Source organism: Sylvia atricapilla, chromosome 7 (genome assembly GCF_009819655.1).
Source record: "Sylvia atricapilla isolate bSylAtr1 chromosome 7, bSylAtr1.pri, whole genome shotgun sequence".
Classification (NCBI taxonomy): domain Eukaryota; kingdom Metazoa; phylum Chordata; class Aves; order Passeriformes; family Sylviidae; genus Sylvia; species Sylvia atricapilla.
In genome coordinates, this window is record NC_089146.1 from 31,542,745 (window position 1) to 31,559,513 (window position 16,769).

General features: G+C 40.4%; 1 protein-coding gene across 4 annotated transcripts in view; it reads right to left on the reverse strand.

Annotated features, from left to right (window-relative positions):
• Positions 1-16,769, reverse strand: part of NCKAP5 (NCK associated protein 5) — a 377,012-nt gene that overhangs the window by 234,281 nt on the left and 125,962 nt on the right. For all 4 annotated transcript variants that reach the window (XM_066323141.1, XM_066323142.1, XM_066323143.1 and 1 more), the window contains exon 3: positions 1,023-1,100. In XM_066323141.1, coding sequence (XP_066179238.1) covers positions 1,023-1,100 — 78 coding nt within the window. The remainder of the gene's footprint in view (positions 1-1,022; positions 1,101-16,769) is intronic.

The window sequence follows — 16,769 nt, forward strand, 5'->3', positions numbered from 1 at the left end:
CTGCCTTTGAAGAAAAGCAGGAAATAAGCAAAAACTTTCATAGTTTGCCTATAAATAAGAGTCAATCTCATAATGCTGTAAGCTGTAAATGCTGTGATACTACTTTGTATGGTGTAGGTCAAGAAGTTTGTGAGGTGCAGAACAACTAATACTGGTATGTGCAAAGTGGCTCTTTTTTCATACACCAGATTCATTCACCTGAAAAATCAGACAGATCATTATTTCTCCCTTCATCAGAACTAAGGTGAAATAGGTTTCAGTCTATGAACATTAAATTATTCCCTGAAGATACTTTTATATTTGACTGTGTTTTAAAAGACTGTCACTGTTCATATGCCTTCAGAAAAAAAAAAAGTTAAATGCTGCAGTAAAACAAAAAAAATCGCTGCGAATGTTGAAGGAATTTTTATCACCGCTATTATTCCATTTTCTTTGTATTAAATGTTATGTTAGATGGGATTTGAGCAGTTACCAAATTTGCTGTAGGCAGTGTAGAAACACCCACCAGCATGTGTCAATCCCTGCTTTGCTAAAGACAGGGTGAAGTCTGGGCAACATGAAAAGAGAAGATGTAGAAAATCCAAACTATCAAGAGCACTGCAAATTTGTAAACCTGTGTTTATTTTCATTTCAATACTTTCAATTGGTCATGCTGCTATGGTGGTATTTTGTCTAGATTTTATGTGCTATTCAATGAAAGCACTTACATTCAAGGATATAAGGGAATTTCCAAAATCCAGTCCAATTGAAGGACTCTGAAGTAGAGTTAGCATCCACTGCCTAGAAACTTGAACATGAATAAACCTGTGCCTGTGTGCAACTGCCCTGATTAACAAAGGCATGATTCGACTCGTGTCTGCTGCCCTGCTTATTTCATGAGGTAAGGTTTGGGAGTCTGCAAAGAATTTAAAAAATGGAGAAATTGAATACACAGTCATTCATTTGAACTCACAAATGGAAAGCTGTGGACGCTAGTATCATTTCTAATATAGCAACATAAATAAATACGTGTGGCACAGTACTTGCCTCCATAAATTCCAGCGTTGTTCTTCCAGCTGAGTCACTAAATGCTCTATGTATTTGTTGGAGTCCATGTATTCCTAAATGAAAAAATATTAAAATATTAGCTTTTCAATGTTCAAAGTATTTGTAAAATTTTGAGTAAAAACCAGTCAGAGTCAGTTTGTGGAGTGCACTTTGATTTTGCTCCCAAAGTTGTCCCATGTACATAGAAATCACAGTGATGTAGAAATCCAGATTAAATCCACATTTGGATTCATGTTACATGAACAGGGCAGTAGCCAAATGCACTCTTCAGAGATTATTTGAGGGGAAGACAAGAGGCACTGAGGATACACAAGCAGCACAAATAAATTAGTGTACATATAAATTCACATCCATATTCCAAACTCAGGATAATCTTCCCTGGATCCAGACTGAAAAATAACTTCCCAGCAGTGCAGTCACTGTTTTTGGTGCACATTTTGTTTACTTTAGATATAAATCAAAGTGAACTGAATATTTTACTCAAATATTTATTTTATGGACACTATGAAAAATACTATAGCATGTACCCTATTTGAAAATGAAGCTATAACTCAGCTCCTATATTATTTTCCAGTCCAACTTTTGCAGATGCAATAACTTGCAGTATCAGCTCTATGAAAGCTCCTGTACTTGTGTCTAGACAGAATTTCTGATAAATAATCTTGACCAGATGAAAAATTTGGATTTTTTTCCTACTGAAGCCTATATTCTTGAAACTCAATGCAAAGAGATGATGTTTATTCTCTGCAGAGAAATCTGTCAGTAATGGAAATACACCACCTCATTTCCAGGAGGAAGGCAACATCAGTGTTATTTATATCAAATATTTCAGAATGAGCCCACAGAATAACGTGATGTAATATGATGTATTTGGATGACAGCAATAACAACACAGTCACATTACTATTATTCTGAAAGTCTATCAGTAATGATATAGCTGTCCTGAAATATCTCACCAAAGCAAAAATATGTCTCGAACTTCATACTTCAGGAAATTGCAAGCATTGAAGTACTACATAGAAAAGAATCCATCTTCACTTTCTGGAGACAAAAGCTCCATTTTTATAGCTCCACTGTTTTACCTTTGGACTCATCACAGAATCACTTTGTGGGGCTCCTGTTTGTATAAGAAGTTCTCTCTTTACTATTATTATTTCTTTTGTGTACAAATATGGATTTTTGTTGCAAAGTAGTTGTTTCTTCTGAGCCATTTATCTTCATGACCAGGAATATGAGACAGCCACTACAGGGACTGTACATCATTGTGTCTCCTCAAGGTGAAGATAAATGTTAGCTGATTTTAATGATCATAATTTATATATAAATGTACATTTTTATTTTTCAGGACTGGAATTGTTCCAAGTGATTCTGTGTTTCTGTCCACAACAATTATATTCTTGTTCAGACAGAGATGGAGAGATGGAGAGTGGTCCTGAAAAGGAAGCAAGAGTAGGACTCTGCTCCCAAGGAGCCTCTGCAAAAGCAGCTCAGCCATATCCTGTTCAAACTGCATGGCTTGAAAAGCTTTGGGTGTTGTAATACTTTCCATTAAGCTCTGTGGTCGCCCCAAGTTTAAATTTCATTCTAACTGCTGTAAATAGAAGCATCGCATAGCTGTTCCTTTCAGAACACATTAAATCATGTAAATCCTGAGAAACACAATGAACTTCAGTGGCAATTAAGCAGGAAGCTTCTTCTGAGGTAATTCTAGTAAAATCGTTCTGCAATACACATATATTAGAGTTCACAAAATAGATACTGGACAAATATATAATGATGATTAGTTGCAGTACCAAGTTCTTTAAAAGAAGTTGCCTATTTTATTTTATATTTTTTATTACAATGAATCTGGCATAAATTAGTATTAATACCTTTACATCTTTTTAATGTAATATTAAACAATATTCCTGATTTATTCATCAGTGCACTTTGCCCTACAGGCAAAGATAGGATCAGCAGTTTTATTCTGCATAATTCTACCGTGATAATATAAAAGACCTCATTCTGAAGCAATTTTTTTAAAACTGTTTTCTGGAAAGAAGGACAACGGGGAAAAAGAAAGCACAACTTCTGCCTCAATGTGAAGGTTTTCCTGTGACAAAACAGAAATATTCTGTTTCTCTTTAAAAACCTGCAACCTGAGAGTACGTAATCTTGTCAGTGTGCAGAAGTGATGTAAAAAAAATCAACCATGATTTGATGGTGGTTAGCAGCACCTCCTTTCTTCTGGCACATTCATGTGCCAGCTGTGTCCACAGCAAGCCATCTGCTTCAGACAAGGCCCCTGTCCCCAAGCCCAGGTTGCTGCTCTTTTCTCTTATCAGCTCTCCCAATAAGACAAATTCTGCCATCCCTGGATCAGGACCCAGCGTTATCATTCTGTCAGTGTGAAGCAAATAGCAAACAGTCACTTGAGATTTAGAACAACTTCGTGATTTAGAATAACTTGGCACCTTCAGCGACAGCAGAAAATGTGAGTAAAACCCAGAAGTAATCACGCTGGTTTATGGCTGGACTCAATGACCTTAAAGGTCTTTTCCAACCTAAATGATTCTCTGACTTTATGTTCAACGAGACGACGTATACAGTTCATTAAAGCACTTCACAGGGCCCAATAGATCACATCTAGAAGGGAAATACAAGTGTCTTGTAGCTTCCTTGGAGCTCTGTCATATGAAGGCTTGTGCCTTGCAAGCTCTGAGTAGCTTGGATAACTGTGGAGTTTGAAAGATTACATGGAGCATCATTTTCTGATGTCAGGATAAAAATCATTTGGGCAGACATGGTGGTACTCCTGTTAGATACTAATGAGACAGACCAATCAAATGGGAGAGAAAGGCTGTGAAAGGTTTCAAAAGGGGGTCGCAATTCTTCCTGTTCCCTCTAGAACAGTGGACACAGCACCTGCAGAGCAGGAAGGGGTAAAGCAGTGTAAGGCCAAGTCAGTATTTCTGAAATGATGCAGGATTTTTACTCTGAAGTTGTAAACACTCTAAATTAGTGTGTTTATATACGTCTGATGCAGTTATATAGCGATGGTGCTGCTTGGAGAATTGCCATCCACACCTGGACTAGACCTCAGCATCCTGCACTGCTGCCTCTGCCTTGAGTCCCACTCCTACCTCCAGCCATTCCTCACAACTTGCAGGATTACTGAGAACTTCATGATTCAAATAAACAATGAAACATACAAAAATTAAAATTCTTTTCAGAATAATGAGAGAAACCTGTCCCTTTTCCTCTGAATTAGTTACCTTGCAGCCATGAGAAGCTCACTCTTCCATCTTTCCTCCTGTGATGGCATATAACTGCAGTTTTAAGGAAAAAACAATTCTCTAATATGTTTAAACGCAGTAGAAAATCTTTCTAACAGCTGCATGCATTCTGGCATGCAGGAGGAGATGGCATGCAAATGTCACATACCAGCTCATCTGATTTAGAGAGCATTAGAGAATTGCTTTGCCCAGATTGTTGCTGATTTGAGTTGAAGTACAACCCTAGAAACATACCTAAATATGGGGTTTTGACAGAACTAAATATCTCACTTTGCAATGCTGAATTGTTTTGCTAGTTTTTTAGGCTTTTATTTTTCTTTTCTTTGTTAGCTGGATGGCTGTCAGGAAAAAACAGGGAAGAGAAAGGAAATGAAGTGCCTCCACTGAGGCCAGGGATCCACTGCTCGGTATTTTGGTTGGTTACTTGGGTATTTGTTCTGGCATATCCCTGTTGTTGTGCTGGGCAGGGTATCAAAAATTATCCAGCACACAGAACATTTTCCCATCCATTGTTACAGAGCAAAGCCTTTGAGCAACCTTGGGCTCCCAGCACAGGAGTCCCTCTCTGGAAGCTGGAGGTGATAAATCCAAGCCAAAGAACTAGCACATAGTCTCTGCCTCTCTTAAGGAACCTGCACAGCTTGGTATCAAAGAGAGTTTAATGAGCTTAGTGAGATGTGAAAAGGATTAGGGATACCAGCAAATCACTTGATTACGTACTTAATTCAATAGGGCTACTCAGGGCTGGGGGCTGGCCTGTGCTGGGCTGGGCAGCAGGGCCATGGGTGGGACTGGCCTCTCCTGCCCCACAGACACCCCAGCTCCCCAAAACCCTCACACCTCAGCCAGGCACGTGGGGACAGGGCCACTGTCCCCCTGTCCTGAACCAGCCCCCAGCTCGTGCATGGCTGAGATGCCTGAGCTGGGCAGAGAACAGGGACACTGGGAAGAGACTAGGCTGGCACCCACATCCCTGCAGACCAGTTTTGAAGCAGGGCTGAGAGGTAAATATCATATTCAGCCATGCACAACCCAACAGAGCTTCCCATTCCTCTCTGGCACACAAATTCCGTTCCTGGTTTGGTTGGGACAAACTGCAGACGGCCCTAGAGCCCTAGCCCACTCCTCCACAAATTACCCCTTTATTCCCCCCACATTTGGATTTGGAAGCAGGCAGGGAAGCACCAGCACGGGTTCAGGCTCCTGTGCTCCACAGAGGAAAATGCTGGTCACTGGGGAGCAGAGAAAAAACCAAATGAACAACGGGAAAAGGGCACAGACAAGTTCCTCTGAATGTCTGGAGCCGTCCAGCCCTGGAGACAGGGAGCTCCACGGAGAGCCCACAGTCATCTGCTCCAGTTCAGGAAGTCACATTTTCACAGGGAAAGGTTATTAGAAACCAAACAACAACAAAGCTGTCTGCAGCCAAACAGCAGACTGTTGCAATTAGGAAATGATGTTAGCAAAGCAACAACGGGGACATCTAAGCTGTTACACTGAGTGTGGAGACACAAGTCATTTTTGAAGGATCTTGGAAGAGTGCCCTGGGGTAAAGCTTTAAATCGTGGGAGAGTGACTTCAGAGAATATTATAACTTTTGTAAAATATTTATTTTTGTTTTCATCCTGCTGCATAAACCTTTGATAGAAAGTAGAGTTTTTTCCAGCAGCCTAAGAGGACACACATATATATTTATATATATATATATATATATATGTATTCTTGTCTAGACAATGTTTTTCGTATCCAAAAACAATATAAATGAGAATTGAGTGAGATTTCTGTTGCACACTAGAAAGAAATCTGGTATAAAAAGGCCCCATAAAACCCTTTAGGATTAGTATTTTTTCACTCCTTTTAATACTATACCTGGCTGGACTACTCACTTTTGGTCCTAAATAACAATGAAAGCTAAACCATGTGGCTTACAGAAAATAATATCTTTTAAAACTGCCATTATTGCTGAGTTATTATTTTCCTACATGATTTCAACCTGTTATTTTAATTGTTGGGTTTATTAACAACTGGCATGAAAGTGTGAAAGTGTACATTGAGAGCCACTGCAGTGGAGCAGGAGGCTGGCAAGAGCCTTCGTGCACATTACACCATTATGGAAAAAGCAGTAAGGATTGTTTTAATAAATATGTTGAGCAAATTTCTTAATTGTTCAAAATCACTTAAGCCTCAGTGAGCAGTTCATATTACGTCTCAGCTGCAGTGATTAAAACTGATTTACCAATTCATCTGAAGCCAGTTGTTTTCATAAAAAATCAGCTGGGTTTCCCTCCTGCTGCTGCTTGCCTTCTGCTTTGCACCCTATTAACCAGCACCATCCACAGACAGCAGCAGAGTTTTGTGAGGCCCTGAAATAGCACAGGCTCATTAGCTGATAGACAGATTCTGCTCCCTGTGCTCTCTGAGGACAGGGATGCAGGGACAGTTCTCAGAGGAATGCTATCCAGAGCTGCAGCTGGCACACAGAGCCCGGCTGCATTTGGGGTTTGCCAGTTTGTCCCTAAAGGAGTTCAGTCTCTGGGATAACAGCGTGGGTATCCTGCTGCTCAGTGACACTGATGTTGGGGTTCTTTCCACACAGGGAGGAGAACGGGGAGGGAGAATGCTGAAGTTTTATGCTGTCTTCCATCAGCTTATAAAACCTTTTATTTTGCAGAAAGACATTTTTCTAGGAGCAAATCTGTGAGAGCTCTTCCCTGGCTTAGTAGACCAGTAGACCATAAGCTGGAAGGTGAGGAACAGATTTTGTAGGAACCATCACCACCACCAGTACTAGTCAGATTTCCAGGTGCTTGGCTGGTTTGGGTAGCTGCAAACAAACCAGTTTTTTTCCTATGCAAATAGCAGGCTATGTAATATTTTTTTTTTAAATTTCTGCTAAATATTGAGCAAATTATTCCATTTAGCTGTAGAAGAAAAGGAAACTGAACATTTTGTCCAGCAGGTAAATCAATGCTTCTTTTAGCTGATTTTCTTCCCCAAAAGTATAAATCAGTAACAACAAATACAAAGCATTACCTGGAATTTACTAGAGTTGTCTTGAAATAGAAAAGGATGATATAGTAGGAAAGTTTGCATTTTGCATCCTCTGAATTGTGAAGCTTTTAACTCCCATGAACAGAATCACTGAGCAATACATCCCTACAGCATCGACACGTGGGTGTCCTTAATTTGGATATGGAGCCAAAGCAGTCTCCATAAAGGCCAGATCTCCATGGATACCCACCTATCCCAAAGTACAAGTGGCTGGGTAGGGCCTGACCCTGTGGGACAGGGAGCAGGAGCTGCAGCAGGTGATGGCTTGCACTCACCAGTGCTTGTCCCAGAGGAAGGAAACCACCGAGAACCCTTTGAGCTTCTAACCTACCAAAAAAGTCAACAAGAACCACTAGAGCAGCCAAAGATTTCAGCAGGGAAAGATTTGCCTTTTGGGCAGGAAGAGGAATGACTATGGACAAGCAGGTTGTGCCAGAGCAGCCTGGCTCTGTCTCCTGGGTGGGTTTGGGGCTGTTCTCCCTTTTACTGAAGCTTAGGGAAAGTTCTTGTCCTCACTGAGTATAAAATCTCTCTGTATGGTGAAATATAAAACAAACAGAGAAAGTGAAGCTCAGCATAATGCTACATGTAAGAGTTTCTTGTTGCTGGAAGTTATTGATGACCATATGTAAGTTAAGGAGGTGTCAGAGAGATGCAAATGTTTACAGCCGTGCAATTCCACAAATGAGAAGGTGACAGTGTTATTTAAGGCAGCAGAAATTTGCTATTTAGCTAAAAACAGACATCCAGAGTTAAAAAAAAAAATTTAAAAAGTGCAAGAAGATGTGCAGATTTTATGAGTTTGCTGCTACACAGTGTGTATATTTACATGAAATAATTAGCTGTAGTCTTGTTTATGTCAAATCCAATTTACATTAATAAACTTCACCCAGCAAACACTCTGATGCTGTAAGAAAATGCCCAGAAATGTTAGCAGCCTTAAAAATGCAGAGTAAACACTGGAGCATTTAATTAATCAATTTCTGGCATTACCAAGTAATTACAATTCCTGAATCGTTTCTTGGATGTTTTTTATGAATATAAATCAACCACAGCACATGGAAGAACTGCTGGTGGGAAGCATTTGACTTATGTAGGCATATGGCAATTGCATGTGACTCCCCTGTCTAAAGAAGACAAGGAGTTACAATAAGGACACAGAAACATTCATAGGATCTATTGCAGAGTTAGGAAAATGGAATTCCAAGGTTATTAGGGATGTTTGGGATGCAGAGATAGAGTTGCTTCGTCCTTGGAATGCATCAGACTTTTTAACTCACTTGGAATAACCACTGTCTTCCATCCAACAACAAATACCTCAGGATGTGAAGTTTCTTCTACCATTTTCTGTAATTGCTTTGTTATCACTTTGTTATCCTCACATTTATTCTGGCAGCTTCTGATGAGGGACAATGTACATTCACATAAGTCAAGCCTATCTTCATATGGCTTCATTTCTACTAAAAACCACCTAATAAACAAACAAACAGTAGATGCTTGTTTGTTCAATCATTGTAATCAATAGTAAAAATTATAAAGTATACATTATATATGATCTTAGGATGGCCTGGTTTGGAGAGCACCTTGAAAACCATCAAGTTCTAACTCCCCTGCCATGGACAGAGACACCTTTCATTGGACCAGATTGCCCCAAGCCCCATCCAACCTGTCCCTGGACACTTCCAGGGATGGGGCAGCCACAGCTTCTCTGTGCCAGGGCCTCCTAACAGCAAATCTCAACCCTCTCCCAGTGTGAATCCACTCCCCCTTGTCCTGTCACTCCATGCTCGTGTAAGAAGTCCATCCCTGTCTTTCTTGTAGGCTCCATTCCCATATAGAAAACATCTCAGTGAAAGGTTAAAAATCCAGCACAATGTTACAGGCACATCAGTCTGAGGATGCTAAAATACATCCAAACACAGTGGACAAAACAAGGTGAGGAAAAGTTCTGAGGATCTCCAGATTCTGACCCCCACTCTAAGGACAAGGGTAAGCTGAGGTTTAGCAAAACCCAAATTACCAACCCTTTTGGGTTTGTGTGGGCGGAAAGGAGGGAATCTGGAGATGAGCAGACGATGTCCCAGCACAGGCTGGGACCCCTCTTCCAGACAGATTTCACTTGCTTTCTCCAACAGCCCCTCTTTGGTCCACCTGCCACTGTGCTCTGCTCTAACCACAAGCATTTTCACACAGAGGAGGGAACTGGTTATAGCACAGTTTGAAAATTAATCTCTATGTTGACAGCTCTGTTTGCAATGCCTGTGCATCTCTATAGCCAAGAAAAGATTGTCTCCAAAAGATTGTTAATAATGTAGCATTGCTCAGAAAATCTCAGAAGCTGCTTCCAGCACTCCACCCCTTCCTCGTATGCTGAATTTAGTGGGATTACTACTTACATCCATCCATCTCATCTGCATGATACATAAACACAAGCACACAGGAAAATGACAGAACACACAAATAAATACACTCCTAAACATCCCCTGTTCATTTTTCACACTGTGCAGAGAGAAAAAGAGAAATTAATCTGAAGCTAACATGAAAATATACCTCTGCATTTTCATGGTTTGTTATGAACAAAGCAGGAGCTGTGCTCATAAGGAGCTTTGTCAACTCATGGTCTGCCCAAAACACATTTATTGTCACTACCAGGACTTGCATCAGGTTCAGGTTTGGATATTGACTGTAGGACACAACTGAGTCTGACGCATGGATCTGTTGTAAATTGTTGCCCAAATCACACCTTTTCTTCAAACCTCCAAGTCCAGCTCATGGACTAATTTCCACAAGATATCCAAAAAAATAAAAACCTTCATTAATGCAATAGGACTGGCCCTGCTCGTAGGTATTTGACTGTTGGAAAATTTTAAAAAGACAGCCTCTGCAACATTCAGTGTATTTTCTTGTAAGTAACTATTCAGTTCCATATGGGAAGAAAGTGGACTGTCCTGCAAAGCAGATTAGTTGTGAGGAGCTCACAGTCCCCGTGGAGGACAGGCAGGCAGCATGATGGAACCTGGCTTTTGGGGCCAGGGGATTAGTCATAAAGAGTTTGGCATTTCCTAAGTGGTGTGTAGGCTAGACAGCATCATGTGATCCTGGCTGGAGGTAAACTTTTCGTGTATCAGGGATTTAGTGAAAGTGGATTTAGTGGAAGGAAAATGTTTCACTGTAACGGTAAGCTATAAGCAGAGAGTTCAGTAAAGTCCCAGAAAGGAAATAAGAACTGGAACATTTGTGTCAGCAAACAGCACAGAGAGATTCACTTCTGTTGTGTAGCCTGTTAAATACTCAGGCCAAAGCAGTGCCTTTAGTTACAGACACTAATTCCCAGTAAAATCTGTGTGGAGCAGAAAGCACAAAAGCACTGCAAGGACAATTTCTTGGGCTGCAACTCCAACCCTGTTATCCCCAGCAGTGCTATAAAAACCCACAGCCATAGGTACCAGTCTGGGATGGTGACAATTTGCAAGATTAAACAGACCCATGGGCTAAGTGGGAGATGCCCCATGGCACGAGGAGGAGCCCCTGGGGTGCATTTCCTGGGGTGAATTTGGATGCCAGGTTTTGAGTTGAATGTGGAGGGGTAACTGAGCCTAATACAAAGCCTTTCAGAAAATAGGAATTGTCAGCTTTTCCCCCTTAACTTATGTTGCAAAGAAAAACTCCCTCTTCAGATCCTATATACTACAGGATTAATAATAATTATTATCTTGTGCTTTTATAAGTGATCTGGTGCACTGTTATGCTTTGTCTCCTGAATACTTGTGACTCCAGTATGCCATGTATAGTAGATGCTAAACAAACATAATGATGCTGCTCCATTTAACAAGAATCTATTCCCTTTTCATAAAAATTAAAGTGAACCTTTAATTTCATTCAGCATTATAGAATTCACAGGTACAATGCAATACCAGTGAAATCAGAGCTATAATTTAGCTCCTGGCTAATGCTATAATTTTTCTGCAGTTGAGTATTGCTGCACTGAATTTCAGCTTCATATCAAATGTTATGTGCCTAAAGATATTAGTTACAGTTATTGCAGAGCATTCTGTTTATTCAAATCAGACTGAAACAAACACAAACTGTAGCATGAAAGCCTGGAAAATATTTGCTTAGATAAATATTCATTGTTGGCTGCTATGCAGGATATATAGAGACAATTCAGATTACATGATAGCTTTTTGTTTTATACACCATCTTGCCAGTTAGCATTCAAAAATGTAACTTTAAAATGCCTTTAATTTTATGTGTGCTATTCTAAGTGATATACTTAGCTGTCCATGTTTCTTACACATGAATCTTTAATCCGCAGGGAACTTAATAGGAATTAAAAGTGGAAATATAAGCATAAATCTTTATATTTCTGGTAATATAATCTTGTCGTTAACTGAAGCTTACTGGAAAAGTCCTTTGTGCTATTTAACTGAATTACATTTTAAAGACCTTTATCATTATCAACTGGAAAATCTATGGCAACAAGCAATGTATCTTGTTAGCCTACCCACTGCTCTGCTGCCAGCTTTGTGATATTTAGACAGAGGGAGACCAGAGGCAGAGACACAATTTCCTGCAGAAGCCTTGGCTCTCATTGTTCTGAGCCAGAGAGGGCAAATTAAAAAACCCACCACGTGTCAATCCTGCACCTAAAAGCATTTTTTTTTTCACATGAAGGTGACATCCTGTTTCCAGTGTGTAAGGGTGTTGTGGGTCAGCTTAGCTGGAATCATGCTGACCTTGAGGGAATTAAATGAGGCCACGTGAGTCCAAAATGAACATAGATGAGATGCAGAAAGTAATCACTCTCTACTGTTAATGGATGATTTTTAGAGTAATTGGACCAAAAGTTTTTCCAACACTGGTTTAAAAAAGTGCCATTTGGGGATAGTAATTATTGTACATAAACACTCTGGAATGTACTGGCCTCTTGCTATTATCTAGCATTTGTTAAGCATCTCATGTTTTTCGAGTATTCAAAACTAGTAGCAATAATTAATGTACAACAGAAGGGCTGAAATTCTGCATCTGAACTATGTAGGTGCTCCATGCATGACTCACAGACAGTTTATTGTACGATTTTCAGAAGAGCTAATGAGTTAGATTCATTTCCATAATCATTGGGAAGTTTGCATGCAGAGTCTAGATCAGAAATACTGAGCCTAAATCATTAATATTTTTTGGAGAAAAAAACCCCAAAACAGTAACTTCAAGAAACTTTAAAAGTTAAGAGAGGTTCCAGCCCAGAAAGTGCTTCTTTCCCTTTCAAATCTGCATAATCTACACCACCCTGCCCTCCGTAGCTCTTATTTGTGAAAGGGTTGATTAGTGGTGACGGCTCTGCCCTGCTCCACAGCTCAGGCAGGGCAGGTCTCCGTGCCCAGCTCCCATCAGGAGTCACAGTGGCAGGAATTTCTCGTGTCTCACTCCTCACATAGAGAGAGGCCCACCAGGTAAGAGTGGTTTTCAGGTGTGACAGACATCAGGAGAGTCATAAAGCTGAGCTGCTGCCCCCACCAAGCTGTGCCCGTGTAATGTTGCGTGGCTTTGCTCTGAGAAGTGCTGAGCATCTGCAGGTCTCACTGATGCTGCAGAATTAAACTTATTCAGGGGAGAAAAACCAATTTCCAAACTTTAGATACAGCCCTTAATCATTCATTTCAAAAGCATTTCCATAGCCATCAGCTTGACAGTATCTAAATGAAACGACTGAAAATCTCTTGTTTTTCCAACAGGAAATGTGTTCGGGGATTGGCATTTCACATGTATAGAGAAATTTACAATAATCATGTCCTGATGACAAGTCTAGGAAAGGATTTACATCTAATAGGAACGATCTAATTTATCTTTCATACAGTAATACCCAGTGGCTATTGTGAACATTTTATTATGAAGGAAATTAAAGACAACACAAGAAAATTAATGTTTTAAGGGAAAGTCGTATGGACCATTTAACTCTTCCTTTGACTGTCCACATAATGCAATGAGTTAATTTGCTTCTTTTCATATGTTTTAGTAATAGAAGCAACACTTTTCATAAATCATCTACAAAAGATGATTTTAAGAAGAAAAGCAAGCTAGTCAGTACAAAGCTTTTGAATTACTTCTATATAAATGGATACTTCCATTTCTCTCTTGAAGAAAAAGGCCTTACACTGAACAACCTTCCTCCTCTTTTCCTTCCCAACTTTTTTTTCCGTTTAGACCAAACACCTACACAGCAGTAATATCCCGTTTGTATGGGACTCAGAGGAAATTTTGTCACATACAAGAGTCACACAGTCACTGCTTGGATGTGGAGACAGTGGCACGCTGTGACAGCAGCACAAGAGCTCTTGGCAGAAGGTGCCTTAGCACTTCACACTCCAAGACTTGTAGGGAAATACTCAAAAGTTTTGCAGGTGAGCAGAGCCATTTCTCTTTTCTCACCTCCCTTTCTTCCAAGTACCCTTTATAACTGAGCCTTTTAAAAGAAAATTGTTCCACCCAAAGGTTTTTGTGGTAGCAGTGAAGGGATAGAGCCTCAAAAGAAAAGGTCTCTGTGCACCTGGGATGTGCCTGAGGCCCTAGACCTGGCATCCCAATCAGTTTTCCTGCTGTAGCCAGTCCTGATGAAGATGCTCAGGGTAGGATTTCAGGCAATGCCTAACCCTGAAGTCTTTACTTAATCAAACAAATCTCAGGGCTTAGTTTGGCCTGGGTCTTTCAGTCCAGCCACTTTTGCCTATGTCTCTCCAGCTGCTGAAAGGAGAGGTACAAAGCACAAAGGAATAAAGGCAACACAGTGTTAGATGGAGCATTTAAACAGCTAAAGACATAGATTGGCACCTAATGAGATTTTAATGGGAGTGTGCTCATTCTGCTTCCTTGAAGATTTCTGAAATCCCTGTAGACTTTTGGTAAATTTTAAAAACTGTCTCCCCATTCCTTCCTGTGTATCCAACTGCTTTGCTTTTCTTTTTCTGTGAGGAGGAGGGCAAGGAAGCCCGGCATATAAATTCCTTTCCTTGCATTCATACTGAAGAAAGTGAAGAAAAATTTCCTCTGTACATATTTGAAAGACAAAATCACTTATGTGGATAGCCGAATTCCCCCTTATAATTACTTTGCATTCATGCATCAGATGCCTGGGGCCAGAAGGACATGCTGAATATGAGAGTATCTGTCTAGCCACAAAGTAAATACGGTGCACAGGAGGATTAAGACAAGGCAAACGAGTCTGCTGTTTCAGACTGCTAAACTTTCCAGGCTCTCCTGCAATGCCAAAAAAGTTAAGAAGTTCACAGAGATTATTGGGCTGATCTGTGTACCAAGGGAAAGTGAGTCACTGAACAAGTGCCATTCTCTGGGTTACCCTGGCAGGACCATGGGTGAAAACAAGTCATCCTCAATCCTTCCATCCCCCGAGCCTGGTTCCATCCTAACCCGACATCCAAGCCATGCCAGGTGTGCTTGTGCATTATACACACACGTATGTGGAAAAACAGCTAATTCAAAAAGTGTTTGTTTAGTTCAGATCCTGTGATTTCATCTCACAGCCTTGAAAACTGGAGAGGCCCTTTCCATAAGGGTGTCACACAATCAGCTCCACAGACATCTCAGGCTCAAGTGATTTTTTGCTGCTTTGGTGGATTGCATTGCCTGTGTTAATACGTATCAGCTGATAAGTCTCAAGCCATATTGAATTGCTTTATCTTTCAAATTTTGATGAAAAAGACCTTTAGATTATTTGTCTCCTAAAATGATCCTGATTAGAGCTCTGCTTTCAAATCCAATACTAAGTTATTAATCATGGCAGAGTTTTCTGCTTTCCACAAGTCAATAATTATGCATTTAGCCATGATTAGTGCTACACAGAGAAAACCTTTGTTTTAAAAAAGCAGCATTCAATTCTTAGCCGATAGGGTACATCAGGAATGTAGCTTGGAGGTGGAATAATGTGAAGACGTACTATTCTCCTGGGAGATCTGAGGATTTCCTCCACATCTAATTTTTAATTTATGGCACTGATATGCTCTAACTGCTTTATCTGAAAAAGACACGAGGCCCATATTAATATCCATCAAGAAGAAATTCTTGAACCTGACTGCAAACTCAGATTTACTAACCTATAATCTATACGGGAGCACTAATTAGTTTCACAATGGTTATTTGTAAGCCCTTAAAGCCTTGGGAAGGTTTTCTAGTGGATAGCACTGCAATTCCAGTGACGCCTGAGCACAGTTCTAAGCTGGATTTCACCATTTCTACCACCAATTCACATTGTTCTTTCCATCACCATGTATTACTCCCAGAGGCAGTCAGATGTGGAGCAGTTACACTGCTGTTCATGCCTTGGCCACCCAAGGTCAGAGGAAAACCTCAACCTGACAAGGCTGCAGGGAGGACTGAGTTTGAAAATGAGCTCCAAACGACAGGGAGAGGGAGGCATATATCAATGCATATCAATATGCATATCAATATCAGATCACAATACTGATTGTGATATCAATATCAGATATTCAGTAAAAGAGGTGTAGTGTTATTGCTGCTAATTAAGATGATAAGATGATAGAACAGTTTGTGTCTTCACTGCTAAACATGAAAGCAGCATCAAAGCCCTTTCTCTGCCCACCCTCTCCCTGGACCAGCCCATGGAGCTGCTCCCTGGCCTCACCCCAACTGCACACAAAAATGCTCCCTGCTCACTCAAGGTATGCTACACACAGCAAGGAAAAGAAACAAGAAAGAGTTCCCACCATTCTCTGAAAACGAGAAATTTCAGGTAGTTATTACTATTAAATGATATAATTATGGGAATTGTGGCTCGTGAATAATAAACATAGACCTGTCATTTAATGTTTTAATTTTGTGCACTTAGAGGCTCGCTCATGCCTGCAAACATCTTTTCCAAGACACAACTGGTGACATTTCCCACCTTCTCATCTATTTTCCTCCTGTTGCTCATGTTATGACTAAAAGCAGCAGGCTTATATTTTTCTCAGTGGGAAATATGTCACCTGCTGTTGAAAGAAAAGCAATTATTGTGTCCTCGCTAAATCTTCAGCCTATTTGTGTAGAGCTTTAGAGCTTAAAAATATAAACATCCTGCTCTGTGCCAGTGTAAGTGGTTAGACACTCAGAATCCCAGCTGGGATCCCCCTGGATGTCACCTTCAGTGCCTGTTAAGCACAGGGAAGGATGCCAAAAGCAAGTGCCTTTCCCATAACTGTGTCTGATCACTGGAAATTAAAAGTGAACGATGTGCTCCCAGCTCCAGCACAGGACACCTCAAAACATTATGTTCTCCTTCTCCTCCCTTACTCCAGGAGTCAGATAATACTTCCCAGCTTTATTGAAATAAGATTTATGTCTGCTCTGCATTTGAGAAGTTGTTTTCACTCCTTTTGTGTGTTTTTA